This window comes from Ictidomys tridecemlineatus, chromosome 9 (assembly GCF_052094955.1).
Source record: "Ictidomys tridecemlineatus isolate mIctTri1 chromosome 9, mIctTri1.hap1, whole genome shotgun sequence".
Classification (NCBI taxonomy): domain Eukaryota; kingdom Metazoa; phylum Chordata; class Mammalia; order Rodentia; family Sciuridae; genus Ictidomys; species Ictidomys tridecemlineatus.
Window position 1 is genome coordinate 124,576,322 of NC_135485.1, and position 24,401 is coordinate 124,600,722.

The window sequence follows — 24,401 nt, forward strand, 5'->3', positions numbered from 1 at the left end:
AGTGGCAAACTCATGTGTAGATGGAAACTAGGCAGATAATAGTAAGTGATTGAATGCTCATTTCACATTAGTAATGAATGATGTAAAAACTATAACAAAACAAAGAAAGTGCTTGCCAGTTATTACCATTTGGTACATCTAGGTTGGCCAGATACTCCAGTTTTTCCCAGGAATCCAGAAATCTGCATATTTATGTAAATAGCCATTTTCTCAGTTATTTTCATGGCTTGAAATTTTGTCAAAATATCATATATGCCAGAGAAAATCAATTGAGGACATATAAAGAACTTAAGTTACTATGCTGTAATTCATTTAATTGTTCAAAATAACTACTTTTTACCACATTATTTTTGCTTTTTAAAAAATATTTTTAGTTGTAGATGGACACAATACCTTTATTTTTGTATGTGCTCTGCCACTAAGCTACAGCCCCAGCCCAATGCCGTATGTTTTTCAAGTCAGTGAACGTAGAGTGTATTCACAGTTTTAGCTTAAAGATAATTTAAAAAAAATTATTATTATTATTTTGACCATGCTGGGAACTGAATCCAGGGTTACAAAAGTGCTAAGCAGGTGCTCCACTACTGATCTACGTCTCCAGCCTTCAGATTGAACTTACTCTTGTATTAGTGCAGAAGGGGCAAGATAAACAAACAAATGTTATAATTTCAGATAGTGGTAAATATAATGAAGAAAATTTGATAATTTGGGGGAGGGAGTAGAGTTTCGGTCCTTTGGCTTCTCTGAAGATGTGACACCTGAGTAGATATCTAAATGTGAGAATGAGTTAACTATGTGGAGATTTGGGAGAAGATCATTGTAGGCAGAGGGTGAAATAAGAAGTTAAAAAAAAAAATCTTGAGTAATACTAACATTTTTGTTTTCTGTCTGCATGTTTATTTCTCTTGATCTTCCTTACACAGGTACTTGTTGTATAACTGAAGGTAGAAATTCTCTATTGCCAATTTCAAAATTGAGGGCATGATTAGTTGTTGCGTCCTTTGAAGTTTTCACTTTATTAAAAAAAAAAAACAGCCCGTACTTTAGAGTTGAATCCATTTTTTAGCTCCTCTTGTTCCAATAATAGAATTGTTTCTCTAGAAACATTGAAATACATACTGAAGTAAGGGTTTTTTTTTTCTTTCAAAGAAACTACATTTGATGTCAAAAGAATGTAGATTCATTTGCAGTTAGGATTTGGAAAATGGAAATGAGAAAAGAAAAAGTCAGTTTATGTAGAATAGATGGTGGTTACTTTTAAGTGATATCTGAAATTAACTTAATTTACTTTTGTAGATTTTCATGAAATATTGATAGCAAATGTTCATTTTCTGTGTGGAGAAATGTTGTATCTGATTTCTTTTTAACACTTTCATAATTGAGCTTTTGAAATGATCTTTTTGAAAGATAAAACTTGAGTAACAAGGCAACAAAGTGGCTTAGGACTAAAGACAAGATTACTTTGAATTGGCAAAGCATTTTAAGCAATTGTGTCTGTCACATGGAATGACAAGAATTGTAACAAGTCACTCTGACAACTACCTATTCCATAGGGAGATTATGCTGAGTTCATTTGTAGGTTTATACTTAGCTTTAGCTGACAAAATGATACTTAACCTCTTTTACAGTTAATCTTTATGTTTTCTGAATGAGTTGCCTTAAATATGACCTTAAAATGTGCGATTTTTAAAAAAATTATTTATTTTTTAATTGTAGTTGAACACAATATCTTTATTTTATTTATTTATTTTTATGTGGTGCTGAGAATCACACCCAGGACCTCACACATGCCAGGCGAGCGCTCTACCACTGAGCCCTAGTTCTAGCCCCAGCCCCAAAATGTGTGATTATTTTTTAAAGTTATGAAACTTATTTTTGAAAGTATGTAAAAAGTGACTATCTAATTTGTATATATGTGATTCAGAAGCATGTATGACATTCTTTGGAAGTTTTCTTTCTTTTTAAGGTTTTATTTGAAACTTTCCATGACTAAATAAATAAATAAATAATATAATATAATATGCACTTCCTGAGAAGCAATAGATTATGTCATTGTTTTTAAAAGCTGAAATATATATTTATAACTATATGCTTTATAGTGTTACTTTGCTTTTACATTTAAGCTTCTTTCATGTAAGTTAAAATACATTTTCTTAGTTGAGTTCTTTGAAATTGTTTTTCTTAATAGTCTATTTTAATTGGGGGAAAGACGAAAAACAAAAAAGTTTCCTATTGTCACTCACTTGGGTTATGTTTTTCCTCACTAGATCCTGGCATATACTGAAGGGCTGCATGGAAAATGGCTGTTCACAGAGATACGATCCATCTTTTCTCGTCGTTATCTTTTGCAAAATACAGCCCTGGAGATCTTTATGGCAAACAGAGGTAATATGTTTCAGAAGTGTGTTGTTACAAAACTAAATTCCATTTCTCAGATTTCATTTTTGTACATATCATATTGTTTCTATTTAGATTGGATTTTGTAGTCTACCTAGTGCTCTACTGACCTCATTTTTTTAATACCACATGGATCTTCCTGGGCTTTCTCCATCCTCTTGATCACTTACAGTATAATTTGAATTTCTTTTCCTTTCCTGGCTGTTACACAGACTGATGCAGGATTGTGTAAATATGGGACATATTTAACCATTTATTCAGTTGCAGAGTTTTGACATCTTCAGCATTACTTAGATGCTTAAACTCCTTCTGGTAGGTGGCTGCATTTGGGAGCAGAAGAAGATAATCAAATGACTCATACATTTATCTTATCTTCTGTCTAATGTATTGCTATTTTTAAAGGAACCATCAGAAAATTACCTTGAATTGTCATGGTTGTTTTGTATTACATCATTCTTGAAAGTTGAGCTAAAATTCTATTTGTGGGTTTACAGTGGAACTTGGTGAAATCCATTAAGACAAGAAGGGGGACAAGTTTAATTTGAAGGAAAAGCATCATTGGGTATTAGTAAAGGTATATAAGGGAAAATATATAAAATCTGGTGATTTATTATACATATACTTGGTATATATGTAGGTTGATGGTTTCTTTTTTGTTTTTGTTTTCTGTAATCTACAAGTTGTTACTTTAAAAATCTACACACAACAGTATAAATTCCATACATACATCTTTTCTCTTGAAATCATATGTCATTAGGGAATCTAAATATCTTTAGGGAAAAATGTTTTTCTCTTTCCTAGGTGGCCTCCTCCCCACAAACACCTCTTTTCCCTAATGTAAACATTATTTGTCTAAGGCAGATAATCAAGGGAATGTTTCACACTTTAGTTCAGTCTGTATTCTTGTTGTCCCAAAGGAGTTGAAGCCTTACAATATTTATTACTTGCTCATCCTCATTCATTTTCTTTCTTAAAATTTCTTATGCACTTTTACTTTTGTGTGAGTGCTTTCTCTTGCCGTTCTCTGCTGGCCTTGGTCATATGCCATAACCTATGATGGATTTTTCTTCATGTTTTACTCATGGATTCAATACAGTAGTGAATATATAAGGAAAGCTTATTTAAATGGTACATGACATTACTAAATATTTTGTAGGGTGCTTAATGAATGATTGATGAGTAGTTAATAATGCCAGTATTTAAAAACGCAACATATATTTTCTTTTTGGCCTGAAGTATTCTTTTCAGGACAGATGGAGAAGAAGGACCACTTTCTGTATGAGCACTGTGGTCTACATAGGGTTCTGATGTAATATTAATATAAAATTAAAATCTCAAGACTGATAACATTAATATCTTCTACAGTCTCCTGATTTTATGACTGTTTTCATGTTTAAAGTGGATAAGATATAGAAAGCTCTTGTAAACTTCATCTGGTATATTGAATATGTTTATATATTGATAGATGCTTCTTGATATTCTCAAACATGTATTAGAAGGCTCTTAAATTTGATATTAAGCATAGAGGAAAATTTTCCTTTAGGCCCCAAATTGTTCTGAATTACATGAACTTATGAAACATCAACATGTAAACATTGTAAAGAGAATTATTTTTAAGCTGTTCATTATTGGAAATAAATAAATAAATGATGATTTCATAGCTGTATGTGTAGCTTTTAGTGTTCTATGGTTAACTATATAAAATTGAATTTTAATAGTTCTTTCTAGTAATTCATAGAAATAAATTTGACTCATCAAAATTCAATTTTGTAAATTAAATATTGTAGCTAGGTAATCTCATTTTCATATTACACAAATGTAACACCAGTTGTTAGAACTCCTGATAGTATTTAGAGAAAGAACCTTTTTTGGTAAGAAATATCAGAAGTAAAATGAATATCCTTTCTTGAATATTAACTAAAACTTTATATGTAGTATAATAAAGAGGACATTGTGAGAATTGTGTTTAATAGAGAATTGTGTTTAATAGAGGATTGTATTGAATGTAGTGTAACTATTCCATTAGATCAAGAAGTCAGTTTCCCCAAAAGGACATCAAATTGTGTTCTAATTTTAAAAAAATTATTTGTCATAGTTGCTGTAATGTTCAACTTCCCAGACCCTGCAACAGTAAAGAAAGTGGTTAACTATCTACCTCGTGTTGGTATTGGAACCAGTTTTGGATTACCTCAAACCAGGTACTGTTTTATATAAGAAAATGTGGAAAATAATCTTCATTAGTATTCTCATTAACTATTAATACTCTTATTAAAATTAATCTCTATTAATATTCTTACTTATTTTGAAATGAATGTCTGTATTATGTTTCATAGTAATTGATGATTATTAGGTATTAAGTTGTATTTCATATCTGTCATTTGAATTGTAATATATGAATGGTAGAGTGTATAGCACAGAGTCAGCACTCAGCAGATTATCACTAAATATAGAATTCACTAGACTTTCCCAGCACCATAATAAAGGCATACACAAAATATACTTTTTATCTCTTAGATAGAAAATTTTAATTTTCATATTTTAAAGTTAATATGTTTTTAAATATGTACCATGATATAAATATTGTGTATGTATGTGTGTTTATCTATTCTTTTTTTAAAATTTTTTATTAGTTAGTTGCTCAAAACAATTCAATGATCTTGACATACATACATTTGATTCAAATGGGGTACGTAATCTTATTTTTCCACACGTACAGATTGCAGGATCACATTGGTTATACAGCCACGTTTATACATAGGGCCATACTAGTGTCTATTGTATTCTGCTACCCTCCTCTATCCCCTAAAAAAAATTCTTTTTTTTTTTAACTCAAGATAGAAAGGTTCAGTTTTGCATTTGCTTTTGCCATTAAAAAATGTATGTATTACATGTTCATTGTAATGACCGAAATGAAAAAGGGAGAGAATACCAAGTGTTAGATTAGATCCCAGAAGCACAGACAACAAAAACTAAAATAGACAAATAGGATTATATCAAACTCAAAACCTTCTGCTCAATCAAGAAAACAATTAACAGAGTAAATAGTCAACCTATAGATGAGGCAGAAAATATTTATGAACTATAAGTCTGGGCAAGGGTAATAGCCAATATGACATTCAAACAACTAAATAGAAACAGAACAAATAATCCAACTGAAAAACAAGCAAAGGATTTGGACAGTTGTTTCTCAAAAGAAGATATACAAATGGCCAATGGGTATATGAAAAACCACTGACAATCACTTAATTATCAAGGCCATGCAGATTAAAACCACAGTGAGGTAGCACTTTAAACCTTTAGAATGCCTTCATCAAAAACATGAAAGATAGCAAGAGCTGGAGAAGATGTGGATAAAAGGGAACTTTTGCATTCTGTGTAATTATAGATTTGTACAATCATTATGGAAAAAAGTATGGAGACTTCTCAAAAATGTTAAAAATCAAACTTTCATATGATTCAGCAGTCCTATTATGGGTATGATTCTAACAGAAATGTAAACAGTATATTGAAGATTTATCTGCACTCTCATGTTCATTGTAGCATTATTTTTTTTAAAGAGAGAGACAGAGAGAATTTTAATATTTATTTTTCAGTTTTCGGCAGACACAACATATTTGTATGTGGTGCTGAGGATCGAACCCCGGCCGCACGCATGCCAGGCGAGTGAGCTACCGCTTGAGCCACATCCCCAGCCCCTCATTGTAGCATTATTAACAATAGCTGAGATACAAATAAATCTAAATGACCATTAATGGCAACCCCTAAAAAACACTTTAAATATGAAGACACAATTAGGATAAAGGTAAAATCGGGGAAAAAAATGTATACCTTGTCACTGCTAAATTAAAACAAAAACAAACAAGAAGGTGGAATTATCATATAATTACTATATTAGTTTACTACATTTATCAATGTAAAGTACCACAACTGGTTGCTTAAACACTAGATATGTATCGTCTCACAGTTCTAGAGGTTGCTTAAACAATAGATGTGTTTTGTCTCACAGGTCTGGAGGCTCCAAGTCCAAAATCAAGTTGTTAGTAGTGTTGGTTGCTTCTAAGGGATGTGAGGGAAGGATCTGCTCCAAGTTCTCTCCTTGGCTTGTAACTAGCTGTCTTCTCCCTATGTCTTTTATATCATCTTCCCTCTGTCTGTCTCTATGGCCAGTTTTCCCTCTTATAAGGACATCAGTCATATTGGATTAGGGCCCATACTAATGAATTATTTTTACCTTGATTATTTTTTAAAATATCCTGTGTCTAAGTAAGCTTACATTCAGAGATACTGGGGGTTAGACTTCAACATAGAAATTTTGGGGAAGATACAATTCAACCCATAACAATTACTAAACAAACATGACTTTAAAATTTTTTTTTTAGTTGTCAATGGACCTTTATTTTTATTTATTTATATGTGGTTCTAAGAATTGAATTCAGTGCCTCATACATGCTAGGCAAATGCTGTACTTTTGTGGTATGACCCCATACCCAAAGACAACTTTAAAACTAGAATAATATCAGAGAGAAGAATGATGTATCAATGACAAGAAAGCCAATTCACCAAGAAACAACCCTAAATTATATACATTGAATAGAGTCTCAATATTCATGAAATAAAACCAGGTAGAACTGGAATGAAATACAGACAACTTCTCCCTGTTTGGTTAGTCATTGAGGGAACAGGTAGACAAAAACATCAAGAATAGTGAAGAATAAGAACATTATCAGTCAACTTATCATGTTTAAACCATTGTACCCAACTGTACATATGCATTCCTTTCTAGCACACCTGGAATGTTAGTCAGGTTGACCATATTTTGAACCCTAGAACAAATCTCAGTAAGGTTAAAAGTATCGAAATCTCGGATCCCAATGGAATAAGCCAAAAATCAATTACAAAAAAACAACAACCTTGAATATCCCTGGATATTTAGAAATTAACACACTCTATATAAAGCAAGAGCCTACATATGAATTATAAGGGATATTAGAAAATATTTTGTACTAAGTGAAAATAACAATAGCCTATAAAAATCTGAGCATAAAGGAGAACATGAAGGACCCTTTTGGGATCATGGGAATTTTCCATTGTAACCGTTTTGGTATCACACAACTGTATATGTATGGAAAACCCATTGCATTATTTATGCCTAAAAAGAATGAATTTCACAATTACATATAATTGCATATATTATTACAGTGTACCAGTAAAAATAGGGGAAAAAGAATGAATTATGAATTTACTCTTTGTTAATTATTCTTTAATAAACCTAATTTCCAAAAATAGAAAAGGACATTCTGCTTTAAAGAGTAACAAATGTAGTTAAGAACAAAAAGAAAGAAAATAAAAGGATGATCTGAAATGTTAATAAGGATATGTAGCTTAGCACTCTAGAACCATGTAGGAGTGCAAATTAGTATAGACACTTTGAAAAACAATCTTCCAGTTTTCTTATAAAATTACATATATACATAGTGTATATTGTTCCAGTTCTCTTAGGTATTTATCAATGATAGTGAAGATATAGATATACATTCACTTTTTAAAAAAATATTTTTTTAGTTTTTGATGAACCTTTATTTTAATTATTTGTATGTGGTGCTGAGAACTGAACCCAGAGCCCCACACATGCTAGGCAAATACTTTTCCACTGAGCTACAACCCCAGCCCCTACTTTTACTTTTAAGTAAATATTAATAGCAATTTTATTCCAGTTCCACACTGGAAACATTTATGATGACCTTCAACTGTGAATGAATAAACAGTTTGTACATTCATAGAATGAGATACTTACTACTCAGAAATCAAATGAACTGACTACTAATCACATGCAGCAACACAAAGACAATGCTAAAGTGCTATGCTAAGCAAAGAGGTTAGGCAAAGAAGTTGTGAGTTTCATACATCATACCACAGATTGTTTTTGTTAGATGAAATTAGTGAAAAATGCAAAGCTCTGTGGTAACAGAAAGCAGATTGTTGTTTGCCAGAGGCCAGGACTTGGCAAAGGAATATGAGGGGACTGTTGATAATGTGTCCTAATTGTGATAGTGGTTAACAAAATATGTATATTCACAACTGTTTAAGCCGGGCATGGAGGTGCATGCCTATAATCCCAGTGGCTCAGGAGGCTGAAGCAGGAGGATTGTGAGTTCAAACCCAGACTTGGTAACTTAGCGAGGCCCTGTGTCTAAATAAAATATTAAAAAGGTCTGGGAATGTGGCTCAGTGGTTAAGTGCTTCTGGGTTTAATCATTCCCAGTACCCAAAAAGAAAAATTAAAAAAAACATGATCAAATTCCAATTTTACACCAAGTTTGGTAAATGTAAATGTTACTCTATTAAATTGTATCACAGTCAAGATCATGGAATAATTAAGATCTCTAAACGTTTAAAATATCTAAATTATAAAGTGGTTGTTCTATACTCATTTTAATATGAACTGTTAGTATGTTTGACTACTCAGATTAAAATTTCCTACCTTTTTAATATTACTGAGCATTAAAAGAGAATAAAATCATGGCATTTGCAGGTAATTGGATAGAGTTGGACAATATTATGCTAAGTGAAGTTAGCCAATCCCCAAAAAACAAAGGCTGAATGTTTTCTCTGATATGTGGATGCTGATCCATAATGGAGATGGGGAGCAGAATGGGAGGAATGGAGGAACTTTAGATGGGGCAAAGGGGAGGAAGGGGAAGGGAGGAGGCATGGGGGTAGGAAAGATGGTGGAATGAGATGAACATCATTACCCTAAGTACAAATATGAAGACATGAGTGGTGTGACTCTACTTTGTGTACAATCAGAGACATGAAATATTGTACTCTATATGTGCACTATGAATTGAAATGCTTTCTGCTGTCATGTATAATAAATTAGAGTAAATAAATAATTTTTAAAAAATTTCCTACCTTTTTGATAAAAATGATTAGATTTTTGCTTTATTATATCATTAATATAATTTTTCTTTGTCGATATAAATATCAAATCTATATTTTAAGGACTATGTATATTAAAGCTTCTATCTCTAACCATTAATAAATCAGAATTCAAATATTTATTTTGTATGTGCATATGGATTTATTAATTAATATTGGTATTGTTCCAAGTAAACTACTAAGCATCTGAGAGAAATGTTAACCAAAGCATTTCTTATGTTATATGGAGAGAGTATGGGAGTGTATATCTCTTCATTGTGTGTTGATCAATTAGCTATCTTTAAATAGCACCTTCACTAATTATTTCCTTTTGTAGTAGGTATTGATTCACCATCAATACAATTTAGTTAACTAATTTAAGGACTGGGAAGAGTGGACACTGGGATTTCTTTCTATTGATTTAAATATATTAGCAGTGGAAACTTACAGTTTACTTTTAGATGCCTAATTTTATATTGATTCAAGCTTTTTATTACTGTTTATTTCAGAATCTAAAGCAATGTTTTATTATAAATGAAGTTAAAGTAGTACACATAAACAGCAGTCAGGATGTTAGTAGAAACTGTGATAAGTTTGGGGCTAAAAAACTTTCCAAGATGAATCACTCCCATGTTCCTTAGCAGTTAGACTTCAGTTCCTCACCAAGTCCTTCTCTCCATCTTCTTCCTGAGTATCTATTTGCATGACAGGAGAGCTGGCTTCCTACAGAGTAAGTGGATCAGGAGACATTGAGGAAGAAGCCCCAGTGTCTTTTTGTGCCTTGCCATTGGTAGTAGCACTCCATCATTATGCCACATTGCATTCATCACAGATGAGTCAGTAAATACATGCCAGGATCTAGGAGAGGGGAGTTATGCTCCAGCTCTTGTGGATGTATGTCAAAACTACATCAGGTCACAACTTTTATGTAAACAAAGTGACCTCCTGTGTTATAAGCAATTGTTGTTTTATAATGCTGGTAATGATTTTAATTAGATAATTTTATAATTTAATGAAGAATTTCAGGGCTAGAGTACAATTCAGTTGTAGAGTGCTTACCTAGCAAGTGCAAGACTCTGTTCAATCCTCAACATGGCAAAAATAAATAGTTGGGACAAGTGATAAGAAGTTTATGATCAAGGCATTGTAGTCGTGATTTGGGGACTGGAGATGGGTTGCCTTGTATGGGTGGTCAAGAATGTCTTCTTATGTGACTTTTACATTTTGATTTGAAGAAACAGAACCAGCTAACCTTTGAAAGTGTATGGTGTATGTGCAAAGGCCCTGAACAAAGAGAGCTTCCAGTGTTCTAAGAAATGTTAGAAAGCAAGTATCAGTGGAATTTAGTAATTTAGGGCATTCAATTTATGGGATTTGGAGATAGATTTAAGAGTGATTAAGAGAGGGAGATGTTCAATATATCTACTCAAGTCTCAACTTGAGCTTCTTAGTGGCACTTACTGAGACTAGGAACACTGGAGAAGCAGTGTTTGTGTATATACCTTTTTGTCCTTATATCAAGGTTGGTGGGGAGGATGTAAATAGGCAAAAATTGGGTTTAGTTTTAGATGTTTTAAAACTGAGACCCAGGAAAGATGTCCAGTTTGAAATATTGTGTAAGATATAAGAAAGTATATCTGGAGCTCACAAGAAAGGTATATTTATTGGAACACAGTACCATATATGATGAAATTTAAAGCCATAAGAGGAATGAGTTCATCTGGGGAGAGATTGTAGGATGGCAAGAGTAACTAGAGGTGCAGCTTAAGGAAATTCTGCATTGGTTTCAAAACTTGACATAAAGCCACTGAGAGAAGATGGTCCTTTGCAAAGATCAAATAAAGGAAATAGAACATCTCCCTTCCTCCGTCTTCAAAACAAACAAATAAGAATAAGATGGCTCAACACATAGGAGATCTGGACAATGTGATGCTAAGGATGATAGATAGTATTTAAAAATGAAAAGGTCTGATGAGAAAAGACACAGATGGAAAACTGTTCCTTGCATTTAGCAGCAGCAGGTTTTGACTGCCAGATGGTTGTATGTTGTGAATTTGGCCCACAGTATCAACAAAGTGTCCTTGGCAAGCAGGTCCCTGTATTTTGTTGGAATTTATAAACTGCCCCCTCTTGTTTAGGTGTGATAACCCCTGCAGTCAGGGACATGAAGACAAAGCTTCTGACTTGTGGACCAATAGGACATGTGACAGTAGAGACAATGTGCTAAATCCTTACCCACCTCTGACACTAATGGCAAAGAATTAGTCCTACTGTGACTTTTCTACCTACCTTTGGCTCTTCTGGAGGATTCTGACACTTCACGACCACTTGCAGTATGTGCATGTGCAGTACTAGTTTTAAGCCATAACAACAAATGCATTGAGTCAGCTCTGTCTCCACTCACAGCATCATTTTAGTTTCCCTACTTCGTGGTCATCTTTTTTTTGCTCAATTCTATCACTTGAATTCAGGCTCCACCTCCCCTTTCCATGTAGGAGCAATAACCAAGAAGTTTAATACATGTTTGTAAGGGGCTGTACCAGCTACCAGGAGATCATATTCTCTTACAGCCAGAAGCTTAGAGAAGTACAGGAGAGGAAGGCATATGAGGCTGCACGGCCAGAGTGGTGGGAAGGCTTTTATCTTCTTTGATTTATCTTTCCAGGGTCTGAGCCACTTTCTCTCTCCATACATCCCAGAATCAAGAGAGCACCTAGATCTGAGGCTTATTCTTTTGCCCCACAACTGCAGCCACGACTCTGCCATGCAGTACTGCATGCTTTGGGCAGTCCTGTGCCTAGCTACCCCTTGAAGTAGTATTTTGGACAATTGTAGCTTTAAATATCTCTACCTGAGAAACAGAAATGCCTCACATCAGTAGCCTCCTAAGCTTTGATCTTTAGAAAATAGAAGCAAGCTCAATACACAGCAAGAAAGAAAAGATCATAGCAGAAATCAGTGAAACAAGTAAAAACAGTAAAGAAGGCTGATTCTTGAAAAACATTGGTAAATTGACAGACTTTAGGCAACCATGGAAACATAAAGAGAAGGGACATAAATTACCAAAACCAGAAATAAAAAACAACTGATCATAAATGTAAAGGTTAATTTACACATTACTACTGATGATATAGAATTTAGAAGGGTTAGGAAGGAACACCCTGAATAACTTCATGCCATTAAATTAGACAACCTGGAATATATGGGCATATACCTAGAAAATAGAATGACCAAACTGACTCAGGAAGAAATTGAAATCTGAATAGGTAAGCCTTTAAAAATCTTCCCATAAAGGGGCTGGGGTTTTAGCTCAGTGGTTGAGCACTTGCGTGAGGCACTAGGTTTGGTCCTCGGCACCACATAAATAAATAAATAAATAAAACAAAGATATTGTATCCATCTACAACTAAAAAAATTTTGATAAAGAAAAGCCTAAGCCCAAATAACTTTACTATCATATTTTTAAAGTAGATCCTTTACAAACCTTCATAATCCTTCATATACTCAGTAAGCTACAGGAGAACATGCCTCCTAACTCATTCTGTAAGGCAGTGTCACTCTAATAACAATACTAAAGGCAGAGCAAGAAAACAGGAGAAAACTATAATACAATATTGCTCACTAATATAGATACAAACATCCTTTACAAAATTTAACTAACCAAATTCAGCAACATATAAAGAGTAGTATAAAAAGACCATTTGGATTTTATTATTGGAAGACACATTGGTTTAAATTTGAGAATCAATACATGTTGTGCACCAACTTAATAGAATAAAGGACAGAAATCACATGGTCATCTCAACAGACGAAAGAAACAGCACTTGACAAAATCTAACAAACATCCATGATTAAAACTTTTAACTCAATAGAAAATAGAAGGAAATTCCCCAAAATTGATAAAATCATCTACCAAAAAGCTTCATAGCATACATACTCATATTCTCCCTATTTTATTGAAATTGAGAAGCTGAAATTCAATGTGTCCTGAATAGCCAAAAATAATTTTTATAAAGAAGAAGAAAGTTTAGAGGACACTACCTAATTTCAAGACATTGTTTAATTCTTTTTAGATGTGCATGACAGTATTTTGATACATACATTTTGATAAATGTAGTTAAAGCCACAGAAGTTAGGACATGGTGTTTTTACAAGGATGGAAATATAAATCAATAGAATGAGTTGAAAATTAAGAAATCAAACTTTACATATATGGTCAGTTGTTTTTCAGCAAATGTGTCAATACAGTGAAGAACAGATAGTCTTTCAAAAAGTAATGCTGAGGCAACAAGACGTTCAACACACAAACAACTTAGGTGTTGCTGGGCAAATGGTGCATGCCTTTCATTCCAACTATATGGGAGGCTGAAGCAGGAGAAGTGCAGGGACCTGGCCAGCCTGCGTACCTTAGTAAGATCCTGTCTCAGAATAAAAAATGCAGTAGACTGGGGGTTTAGCTCAGTGGTGGAATTCTTGTGTGTGGCCCTGGGTTTAATTTCTAGAATTGCAAAACAAAACAAAAATAACTTGGATGCTTACCACATTCTACTCATAAATGTTAACTCAAACTATGTTATAGGCTATATACGTAAGAGCTGAAACTGTAAAATGTGTGCAAGAAAACATGGGAGCAAAATTTTTGATGTTGAAACAGGCAAACCATCCTTGGATGCCACACCAATAGCATGATCCATAAAAAAAAATAGATGAAGAGATGAACTTAATCAAAATCTAAAATATATCACAAAGTAAATGAAAATATTTTTATGTCATATATCTGACAAACCACTTTGTCTTATGTCTGTACATATATTGCCAATATGGTATATATAGATAGATATGTAAAAGTAGACTTATGGGAATTAGCTTATGTTATTATGGAGATCAACGAGTCCTGTGATACGCCATCTTCAAGCTGGAGACTCAGGAAAGCCCCTGGTATAATTCAGGTACTTGGAAAATCAGGGCAGCTGATGGTCAATTCACAGGCCAGAAAGCCCAGGAATTGGGCTGGTGCAGGATTGAGGACAGAGAACCAGGAGCTCCTCTGTCCAAAGGCTGGAGAAAAAGAACCTGTGTTCCAGGTCAAGAACAGAAGAGAATTTACCCTTCCTCCTTTTTTTGTTGTTCAGTCCTAGATTATCTGATGTCTACTTACTTTGGGGACTATCTGCTTTACTCTGCCTGTCCATTCAAATGCTAATCTCTCTGGCAGTGTTCTCATAGACATATTTAGAAATTATTTTTCCCCAGCTCTCTTTGATATACCTTAACCTGGTCAGGTTGACGCATAAAATTAACCATCACCGTTTTATATCCAGAATGTATAAAGAACTCTTACATCTTAATAATAAAACACAGGCAACCCAATTAATGGAGGAAAATATTTGAAAAGTCGTTTCATTGAAGATTGTAGAACTTACTGAAACCACATGAGAAGATACACAATGATGGACATTTAAACTACCATAAGATAATGAACCCTATTATGTATAACTTTTACATTCTGCAAAAATTGTAAATAATAATAAAAATAAACTACAACAAGATGCCATTTCATACTCACTTCAGTGCAATAGTAAAAACACAATACAAAACAAGCATTCCAAGGATGTGGAAATTGGTTCATACACTGGAATGTCCAACCACTTTGGAAAACAATTTGGCAGTTACAAAAACGAAGTTGAAGATAAACTTGGGATATAAAAAGTTCCACTCCTAAGAATCTACCCCAAAGAAATGAAAACATATATTCATATCTTCATAGTAACATCATTTACAGGGCCAGGGTTGTGGTTCAGTGGTAGAGCACTTGCCTAGCATGCGTGAGGCACTGAGTTTGATTCTCAGCACCACATAAAAATAAAGTATATTGTTGTAATAACTGTAAAACTCCAGAAATTTTTTTTTAAAATATTGACTTGTAAGGTATGTAAATTAATCTCAATAAATCTTTTAAGGAAATAGTTGTTTGTCCTTTGTGAAGGAAGACTAATGACAATATAAATAGGTCTGAAACTCTGGATGTTATAAAAATCCTGCTACCTATTTTCCATTATTCTCAGTATTGATCAGTTATATCCATTAGGATTTACTTTTTATTAACTTGGCTTTCTAATAAGCTATATAAGAAAATCTCAGTAGTTTCTCCTGCCTCTGTTCCTTTGTATAAATAGAAGAATGAATAGTTAGAATACTCTATTTCTTCTTGATACAAATGTTATGCAAGTATAATATTGAAATTTGTAATATACAAATGTGTTATCTTTAAGAAGTGACTATTAAAATTGATGGACTTGTGAATATAATTTTATATGCATTTTGTAGTTACTATGATTCCTTCTCTTTATATGAGTTAACTAGTTAATTATTAGCCGTTCTCTTATTAAATAAATCAACCTTCATGGAACCTGGATATTATAATGGCATTGCAGTGACAGCTTACCTGAATGACTAGAACATGTATAATAGACCTGTGCCTACTCCATATCACTATTAACCATTAATAGTAGACAGAAATATCTCTACTATTTATTAGTTTAACATTATTGGAACTTTTTAGTATTATATATTTCATTGGGTATGAATAAGCACAGATAATTCATGATTTAGTATTGTAATATAATTAATCTTAAGTTTAGGTTCTTACACTGAATTCTTTTTTTTGCAGGCGTATTTCATTAGCAAGTCCACGTCAGCTTTTTAAAGCTTCTAATATGACCCAGCGATGGCAACACCGAGAGATTTCAAATTTTGAGTACTTGATGTTTCTCAACACAATAGCAGGTAATCTAAGTCCACACACTGAGTGACTTCAAATAATGAGTTATTTATTATGAAGTGGTTAGATTATTTTGGGTAGTTTATTTTTGCTACTATTATTACTGTTAGAACACCTTGTAAATATGTTGCTAACAGTTTCCAGTTTTGTATATGAACAGTTGGCTACTTGGGAGAAATTAAAAGTGAATATAAAAGGTTTTTGCCAAAAAGGAGAAAAGAAGAATTTATAACTCTTTAATATAGAAAGAATGGGCTCATTGTGCAATGGTAGAATTGAAGAACAATATAAAAATTTTAAGAACCTGTTAACCCATTAAGTTCCAAGTTGTCAGTTCTGAAAATATTTCAACAAAATTGACATAGACATATTAAAATAGATTAGAAATTCTAATACAGAGTTTGCATTATATTTTTTATTTTATTAATTAATATTAACTAATATAATTATATTAAAATGTTATTCTATAATCATCTGCTATATAATTATATTTTATATTATGTTCTATATTTAAGTATTTGTAGGTATCCTATATCTGAAACAATGGGATAAAATGGGTTAATAACTTAGGTAGAAATGTGTTATATGATGAAACAATGAATTGCAGTATAGAAAAAATAAAACTGAGTAAAATATTAACCAAAGGAATATTCATATTGTGACCCACATATGAAAATCTGAAGACCAAATGACCCTATCTAATCATAAAATACCATAGAAAATTACCCACCAACACTATTTCCTTGAAATTGATAAGGCATAGAAATGTGTCATTAATTTTCATTTGTGACAACTAGAATAAAGAAAATGGAATGTATTTGTGAGACATTCAAGATTCATTTCAGCAGACTGACTTGGTTTGTATTTGAGGCCCAAAGGACATACAGGGAGAACATGTCATGTCATTTAGTCTCAGAGAAATGATTTGAGGCACAAATGTGAGTATAGAGTGAGTGTCCCTTATCCAAAATGCTTAGGACCAGAAGTATTTCAGATTTGGATGTTGGTTTGAATTTGGGAATGTTTGCATAGACTTTACTAGTTAAGCATCCCTAATTCCAAAAATGCAAAATCCAAAATGTTCTGTAATCTGAAACTGTGTCCTCAAAAAGTTTCAGAATTTGGATTTTCAGATTAGGAATGCTCAACCTTTATTACTTGAATCTAGATAAAGGGGGTATAGATTTAACAAAATAAACAAAAAGGCTATAGGGCTTAAAATATCGCAGAGAGACGGAAATTATATTCACTCAGTTTGGGGAATAAGGAAGAAATAAGGGGCTGGGGATGTGGCTCAAGCGGTAGCGTGCTCACCTGGCATGCGTGCGGCCCGGGTTCGATCCTCAGCATCACATACCAACAAAGATGTTGTGTCCGCCAAAAGCTAAAAAATAAATATTAAAAATTCTCTCTCTCTCTCTCTCTCTCTCTCTCTCTCTCTCTCTCTCTCCTCAAAAAAAATACTTATCAATAATCTACATTTTCAAAAAAAAAGGAAGAAATAAGGAAAACTTTCAGTGGTTGTGCAAGAATGGATATTATTTGTGTTAGCAGAGGAGGGAATTGCAAGTTATAAGTAATTTCTTGGAAGTCTGAAAGCATAAAATAGAATAGGATGATGGGAAAATATCAAGTATATCTGGAGAACAATAGCATAGTTTGTTTATCTGCTGATGTGTGTACAATCTGTATATTCCTATAACGTCGAGAAGAAAGAATGTTAGCAGCTTGAGGAAATAGTAGTCAGTTCATTGGGAAACTTTTGAAAGTTTTAAAGTACATAAGCAATATTATAACTGTACAAAAAAATTACTTGGAAGGTGTATGTAAGATAAATTGGAGTTAAAAGGGACTAGGCAGACATTCAAGTTGGAGAGCAATTACATATAAAGGTATAAGAGCTGGTGTTAGACAGGTATCAGTGGACATTGAAAGGAAAGATCAATATCATAAGAGTTTGCAAGGCACCAAGCATTCAATATGCAGCTGACTGAATGTATAGGAAAACTATATATTTTTTATATCTATTTCATAACCTGTAACTTTACTAAATTTGTTTATTAGCTCTAGCAGTCTTTTGGTGGCGTTTTTGGATCTTCTAACTATACGACCATGTCATCTGCATACAATCACAATTTGACTTCTTCCACTCCTGTTTTCCCCATTTTATTTCCTTCTCTTGCTTAATTGCTCTGGCTAGAATTTCTAGCACTATATTAAATAGGAATAGTGAAAGTGGATATTCTTACTTTGTTCCGGATTTTAAAGAAAATCTTTCAGTTTTTCCCCATTGACTATGAGCTTGGCTTTGGGTTTTTCACATTTAGCCCTAAAGGGATTTTAAGTAGTAAAATGAGACTAGAAACATAACAAGTTTAATGTGCATATTTGCATGAAGTAAATCACTTAAACCAACTTAATTGAATGCATTGTAATGATTGTAAAGCATTTATTTCATGAAATATTCCCTTTTCTCAAATAACTTTCATTTACTGTGTCTTTAAAATATATTCTCTGTATATTCTTTTTAAAAAGTAGAATCAATAAATTGTTTGAATGTTTTTATATACACTAAAGTATAGAGTTAAGTGACTTGTGTTTTTTTACTTCTTTTACAGTATTAATCTATACCGCATTCAAGTTTTTATATTATGATACAATAATCATTCTGTAGCTATACACTAAATTTAACTTAATTAAAAGTCTGGGGGCTGGGGATGTGGCTCAAGCGGTAGCGCGCTCGCCTAGCATGCGTGCTGCCCCGGGTTCGATCCTCAGCAGCACCACATACCAACAAAGATGTTGTGTTCACTAAGAAAAACTAAATAAATGTTAAAAAAAAAAATTCTCTAAAAAAAAAAAAAAAAAAAAAAAAAAGTCTGAACACTAAGTTGGTGCATGCTTTTTTGAGGATACAGTAAGGTTTGGATTATTTTAAATTATTTAAGCAGCATGGACAAGATGAGGATTTTGGTGTTTAATAATCTCTAAATCAGATGGAGAAGAAAGGGGGAAAAAAGAGGGATCACAAAGACTTCTTTTTGCTACTAAGCTTAATGATTTTTTTTCGGGGATAAATTAAACATATTGACAGAAACATGTGGTGATATGATTAACTTGTAGTGACAAATTGCCCTTGTTTTCATGTTTTTAAAAACTGTTTCCAGGTCAAAGAAGACCTCTATCACTCTAATTATCCTCCAGCCCAAGATGAATAGAGTAAAATGAAGTTATCAGATCATAAAAAGGCTTTAAATACCAAGAGTCTATATCAAGAACTACTTTAATAGTCATCTGTGTATTGATATGTCATTTGTGTTTGAGAAAGAAAAAGGAATGACTATTATAGAATGTATAGTGAAAATGGAATTCAAACAATATTAATATTTTTTCTCCCTTCTACTTTAGCCATTAAACTTCTTTCACACTGACTTTTATGTAACTGGGGTTATAGGTTGGTAAACAGTTGAGTTAGGATTCAGGTGCGTGCATATTGGATGCAGAAGGAATGAGTTTATTCACTGTGCAGTCTCCCTGGAGTGGTGGTACCCAGGGAATGACTGTGCATGTGTAGATGGGCTGCCTTATCCTTTGACTTTGCACTTTTAGTAACTCAGTGTGTCACTGCATGTCATTAGTGTTAAAAGAAAATATAGGGGAACATGTGGCAGGTTAAGTAGGAGCAACATTAATAATGCTGTGCATTGTTTTTAAAGAACCATACAATTCAAAACTGCCAGGTAAGTTTCAGTTATTTAGTACAACTATCTTATTCCACATATGACTGGCAAATTATCTACAGGGATAAACTAACCAACCGAGTTTAACTCAGTTAAACTCGGTTGGTTAGTTGGTTAATTAGTGTGAGATCAAGAATTCTGGTTTTTAAAAACCTCTATAAAAACTGTAATTTTTAAAAAAAAAAATGTCAATAAAGAAGGTGTTGGGGTTGGGACTTACAGCTAAGTGGTAGAGTACATACTTGGCATGCATAAGGCCCTGGCTTCAATCCCTAGCACCTCCCTGGTCCCCCAAGAAGGGAATTTTATTTGTGGTATTACTTTATTTCAAGTAATAAAAATCAGTCAAATGTAATTTAAAAGAACATAAACTTTAAGACCAGAATAACTGGATTTGGATATGATTTACTCATTACTAGTCATGTGACTAAGATCAAGTTACCTAACCTTTTGTGCCTCAAATTTTTCATCAATAAAACGGAGATGGTGCTCATTTCATAGGGTAAATATGAAGTTTAAATGAGATAATGTATAACTAGTACTTAAATAGTGGCTGCCTCTCAAAAATTGTTAGTTAAGATTTGAGATTGTAGTTCAGTGGTAATCTTTGCCATGTAGGCACAAGATACTGGATTTTATCCCCAGCTCCACCAAATAGTCAATCAATATTTTTTATCATATATATATATATATATATATACACATATATTTATAGTTTGTTTATCATATATATATTTATCATTTCATTTTTTATTTTCAACTAAAATTGGCTTTCTTTTCCCCTACTAGGACGAGGTTATAATGACTTAAATCAGTATCCTGTATTTCCCTGGGTCATCACTAATTATGAATCAGAAGAACTAGATCTTACCTTGCCAAGCAACTTCAGAGATTTGTCCAAGGTAATTTCTCAGTAATCATCTGGAATATAATTGTCTTCCGTATAACAATAAATTTGATTTTCTTTAATTATTTTCACATGACTTTTAAAAATCTTTTAAATGTATTTATGCCTTTGATACATTTGTCTTAATTGAATTTTCAAGCTTAAAAGTAGAATATTGAATATATATAATAAAATTGATAATTAAAATATTTATTTTCCCATGTATATTCAAGAGTATTAGCATTTGGTAAAGCAGAGGAATAAATCATGGGCGGTACTACTGTAAGTGACTCTGTGCTACTCCAAGTCACTAACTTTTCTCTATTACCACTTGTCCTTCTGTGATACATTCCTCACTGCAACAATATGGATCTTCTTTAAGTCTGATTTTGAATCCTGTAATTCCCATGCCTGAACTTAACTTCCTTGACTTAATATTGAATGCAGAATAAATCTTTCCCAGTTCAGACCTTTTCTTCTCTGCCTTAATGCTTCATCTCGACTTTGCAAGTAACATACCTTCATCCTCTAGGTCACCTCCTTAGGGAGAGCATTACTGACTCCTTTTTTTTTTCTCAGGTTTGACTCTGTTTCTTTCATATTACCTACCATATCTTGGGTTTTACATATTCTTCTACCACATGTTTTGGTTCTTCATATCTCCCTCACTAAGCTCCTTTAAGACAATTCTTTTTTTATGCCTTTATTTTATTTATTCATTTATTTATATGTGGTGCTGAGAATTGAACCCAGTGCCTCACGTGTGCTAGGCGAGCGCTCTACTGCTGAGCCACAACTCCAGCCCAAGACAGAATTCTTGTTCATCATTCTCTTTCTCCCTCTGACTAACATGCTACTCAATAGATGTGTTAAAAGTTCTCAGAATGCCAGATTTATTGCTCTTAGTACTGGCTTCCTTCAAGAACATATATATCTTCCTTTTTAAAAACTTTTTTAGATCCATCTTTGGCCACAGTACAGTATTTAAATAAAGTTCTACTGGTACCAATCATAGCAGAAGTGCAAGATTCTCAGTGATATTCACTCAGAAGATTGTTGCTTAGTTTCTGCAGGTCCCAATATCACTGGTACCAGCTCACTCACCTATCCAGTTTCCTTTACATAGAATCCTAGGACTTGCATTTTTGAGAGGAAGAATGCTCCTTATTTTCCCATTCCTGGGGTATACCCTTTGTTTCCTTGCCATGATTAACTTTGGAAGTGTTTGGAGTAACTTCTATGTATCCAGAGAATATGATCTTCTGCACAGTGCAAACGCAATAGTACACACGATGTCAACACAAAGATTAAAATTTTTCTCATAAGGCCTGGGTTGTGGCTCAGTGATAGAGCACTTGTCCAGCATGCATGAAGCACTGGGTTCGATCCCCAGCACTACATAAAACAACTAAATAAACAAAGGTATAGTATCCATCTACAACTAAAAATATTTTTAAAACATTTTTTTTCCTCACAACAAACATAAAATTTAGGATCTGGCTATTGCCATTGTATAACCACATCTCCGTGTCTATCCCTATCTTTGCTGATCTCCTGTTCCTATAATACCTTATGTTCACCTCTTGTACTTTTGCTATTACTCTTCCTTTTATTTAAAAATGTGGACTCCCATAGTGCTCTCAGTATTTTTCTGTTGTAATACATTTCATAATTTGTTATAATGTAAACATTTTCTTGGGCTGCAGATGCCGCATAATGATAGAGCACTTGCCTTGTACTGCACACTGCCCTGGATTTAATCCCCAGCATCACAAAAGCAACAACAAAAACATGTAGTCTTCTGTTTTTCTGTTAAGCGAAATTATTACTTTTAAAAAAATGTATGAATAAACAAATGCAAAACCTTGATAACATATAAGTATTTTATTTGTTCTCAGACCCTGTAGTTTCTTACTATAACCTGTAGAACTCTCTAGGCTAATAAATGAGGACTGTATTAGTTTGACTTGTGTAATGAGCCATGCAGTAGGTCAATAGTAAAAATTGGACAACTCCTTAATCCTTGGGCAGTTATAACCTACTCTCCTTCCATTGTTTGAATTTTATGCACATAAAAGTACAAATATCCTTTTCATGATATTTTTTTAGAATGTAAAATATACTTCACAAAATGAATTATATTTAAATAAATACCCTTTCTAGAGTTCCAGAAAAATTGCCACCCATTTTATGACTGAATCCTTCATTTTGGACTTCTATTTAAGCACAGGGTTTAGAATTATTTTATTGTGCTTCATCTGATTTTTCTGAAAGTCTCTAAGATGCAGTGGATAGTATGGTGGCTTGTGGGCTGCATTCATGTTTCCATTTGATGAATAGCAGCAATGATGACAGCTGGAAGACTCGTGATATTTCTTCTGAGGCCGTATTTCACTCAGCTACTGTCATTGCACCTGAACAAAGCTCCCCAAACTTACCTCCTCCTCCCACCCCTATTTCTTGCTATTTACCTCCATTCTCTGACCCTTGTTTTATGTTCTCTATGCCACTAAAAATCTTATATAACCAGAAAAAAGTCTACCAAACAGTTGTTGTATGATTTTTTGTTATGAATATTCATTGAAATAATAACAGAAAATGATATTATAGATTATTGGTCAGCTAAAAGATGTTTTTATTAAAATTTAATTTTATCTTATAGCTCTTTCTAAAGAACTTAACAAATAATTTTGTTGCATGGATAAAATATTAACTAATTCATTTAATGCTTCTTTTCTGGATATGATAAATAAGCCTGTGTTTACGCCCCACTGGATCAACAATAATTTTGCTTTTTTATTTTGTTACAATTAAAGTGAAGGGCGAGGGGCTAGGGTTGTAACTCAGTGGCAGAACACTTGCCTAGCATGTTTGAGGCTCTGGGTTTGATTCTCAGCACCACTCATAAATAAATAAAATAAAGGTACTAAAAAAATAAAAAATAATTTTGTAAAAAATGAAGGGGGAGAAGCTCAGGGGGCTGAGGCAGGAGGATCGCGAGATCAAAGCCAGCCTCAGCAACAGTAAGATGCTAAGCAACTCAGTGAGACCCTGTCTCTAAATAAAATATCAAAAGGGGCTGAGAGTGGCTCAGGAGGTAAGTGCCCTTGAGTTAAATCCCCAGTGCCACACACAGACACAAAAACAAAATGAAGGTGGGAGACAGCAAAACCAGAAAAATGAGTTACTTTCATTAGTTTCAATCCATCTACAACCATATCCACTAAACAAACACAGAAGAAATATTGTTTGTGTTTCTAGTACCTCTAATTGTAATGGCATTTATTTTTATATTTTGAGAGATTTTATAAAATATTTTGTACTTTTAACTAGAAAGGAATATTTGTAAAAAGTACTTTCAATAAGAACTGACTGGTGCAGATTTGAATAGTGAACAGTAGTGTCAGTGCAGGCCTGGGGGGAAGTGGGGAGCCTGAGCACTCAGCCACATATCTTACAGCTAATATCTCCTTTCCTATAAAACAGCAGTAGTTCAAATGCTGCAAAAGTCATCCAGGTTCATGAAAATGGGATTCCACTAGTACTAATTGCTTTCATTAAATATTGATGAAATAAGTGAGTTTGGAATTAACTACATTATTTTAAGTGAAATAATGAAGAGCACATCAGATATTTGAAAATTGTACTTTGTACCTATAACGTAGTGGTGGTTGTTTAC

At 33.2% G+C, this 24,401-nt stretch overlaps 1 protein-coding gene across 5 annotated transcripts in view; it reads left to right on the top strand.

The window, feature by feature from the left end:
- Lrba (LPS responsive beige-like anchor protein) overlaps window positions 1–24,401 on the top strand; it is a 648,575-nt gene that overhangs the window by 451,559 nt on the left and 172,615 nt on the right. For all 5 annotated transcript variants that reach the window (XM_040293201.2, XM_040293202.2, XM_040293204.2 and 2 more), the window contains exons 41-44: window positions 2,268–2,385; window positions 4,493–4,595; window positions 15,986–16,101; window positions 20,626–20,738. In XM_040293201.2, the coding sequence (XP_040149135.2) occupies window positions 2,268–2,385; window positions 4,493–4,595; window positions 15,986–16,101; window positions 20,626–20,738 (450 nt within the window). The remainder of the gene's footprint in view (window positions 1–2,267; window positions 2,386–4,492; window positions 4,596–15,985; window positions 16,102–20,625; window positions 20,739–24,401) is intronic.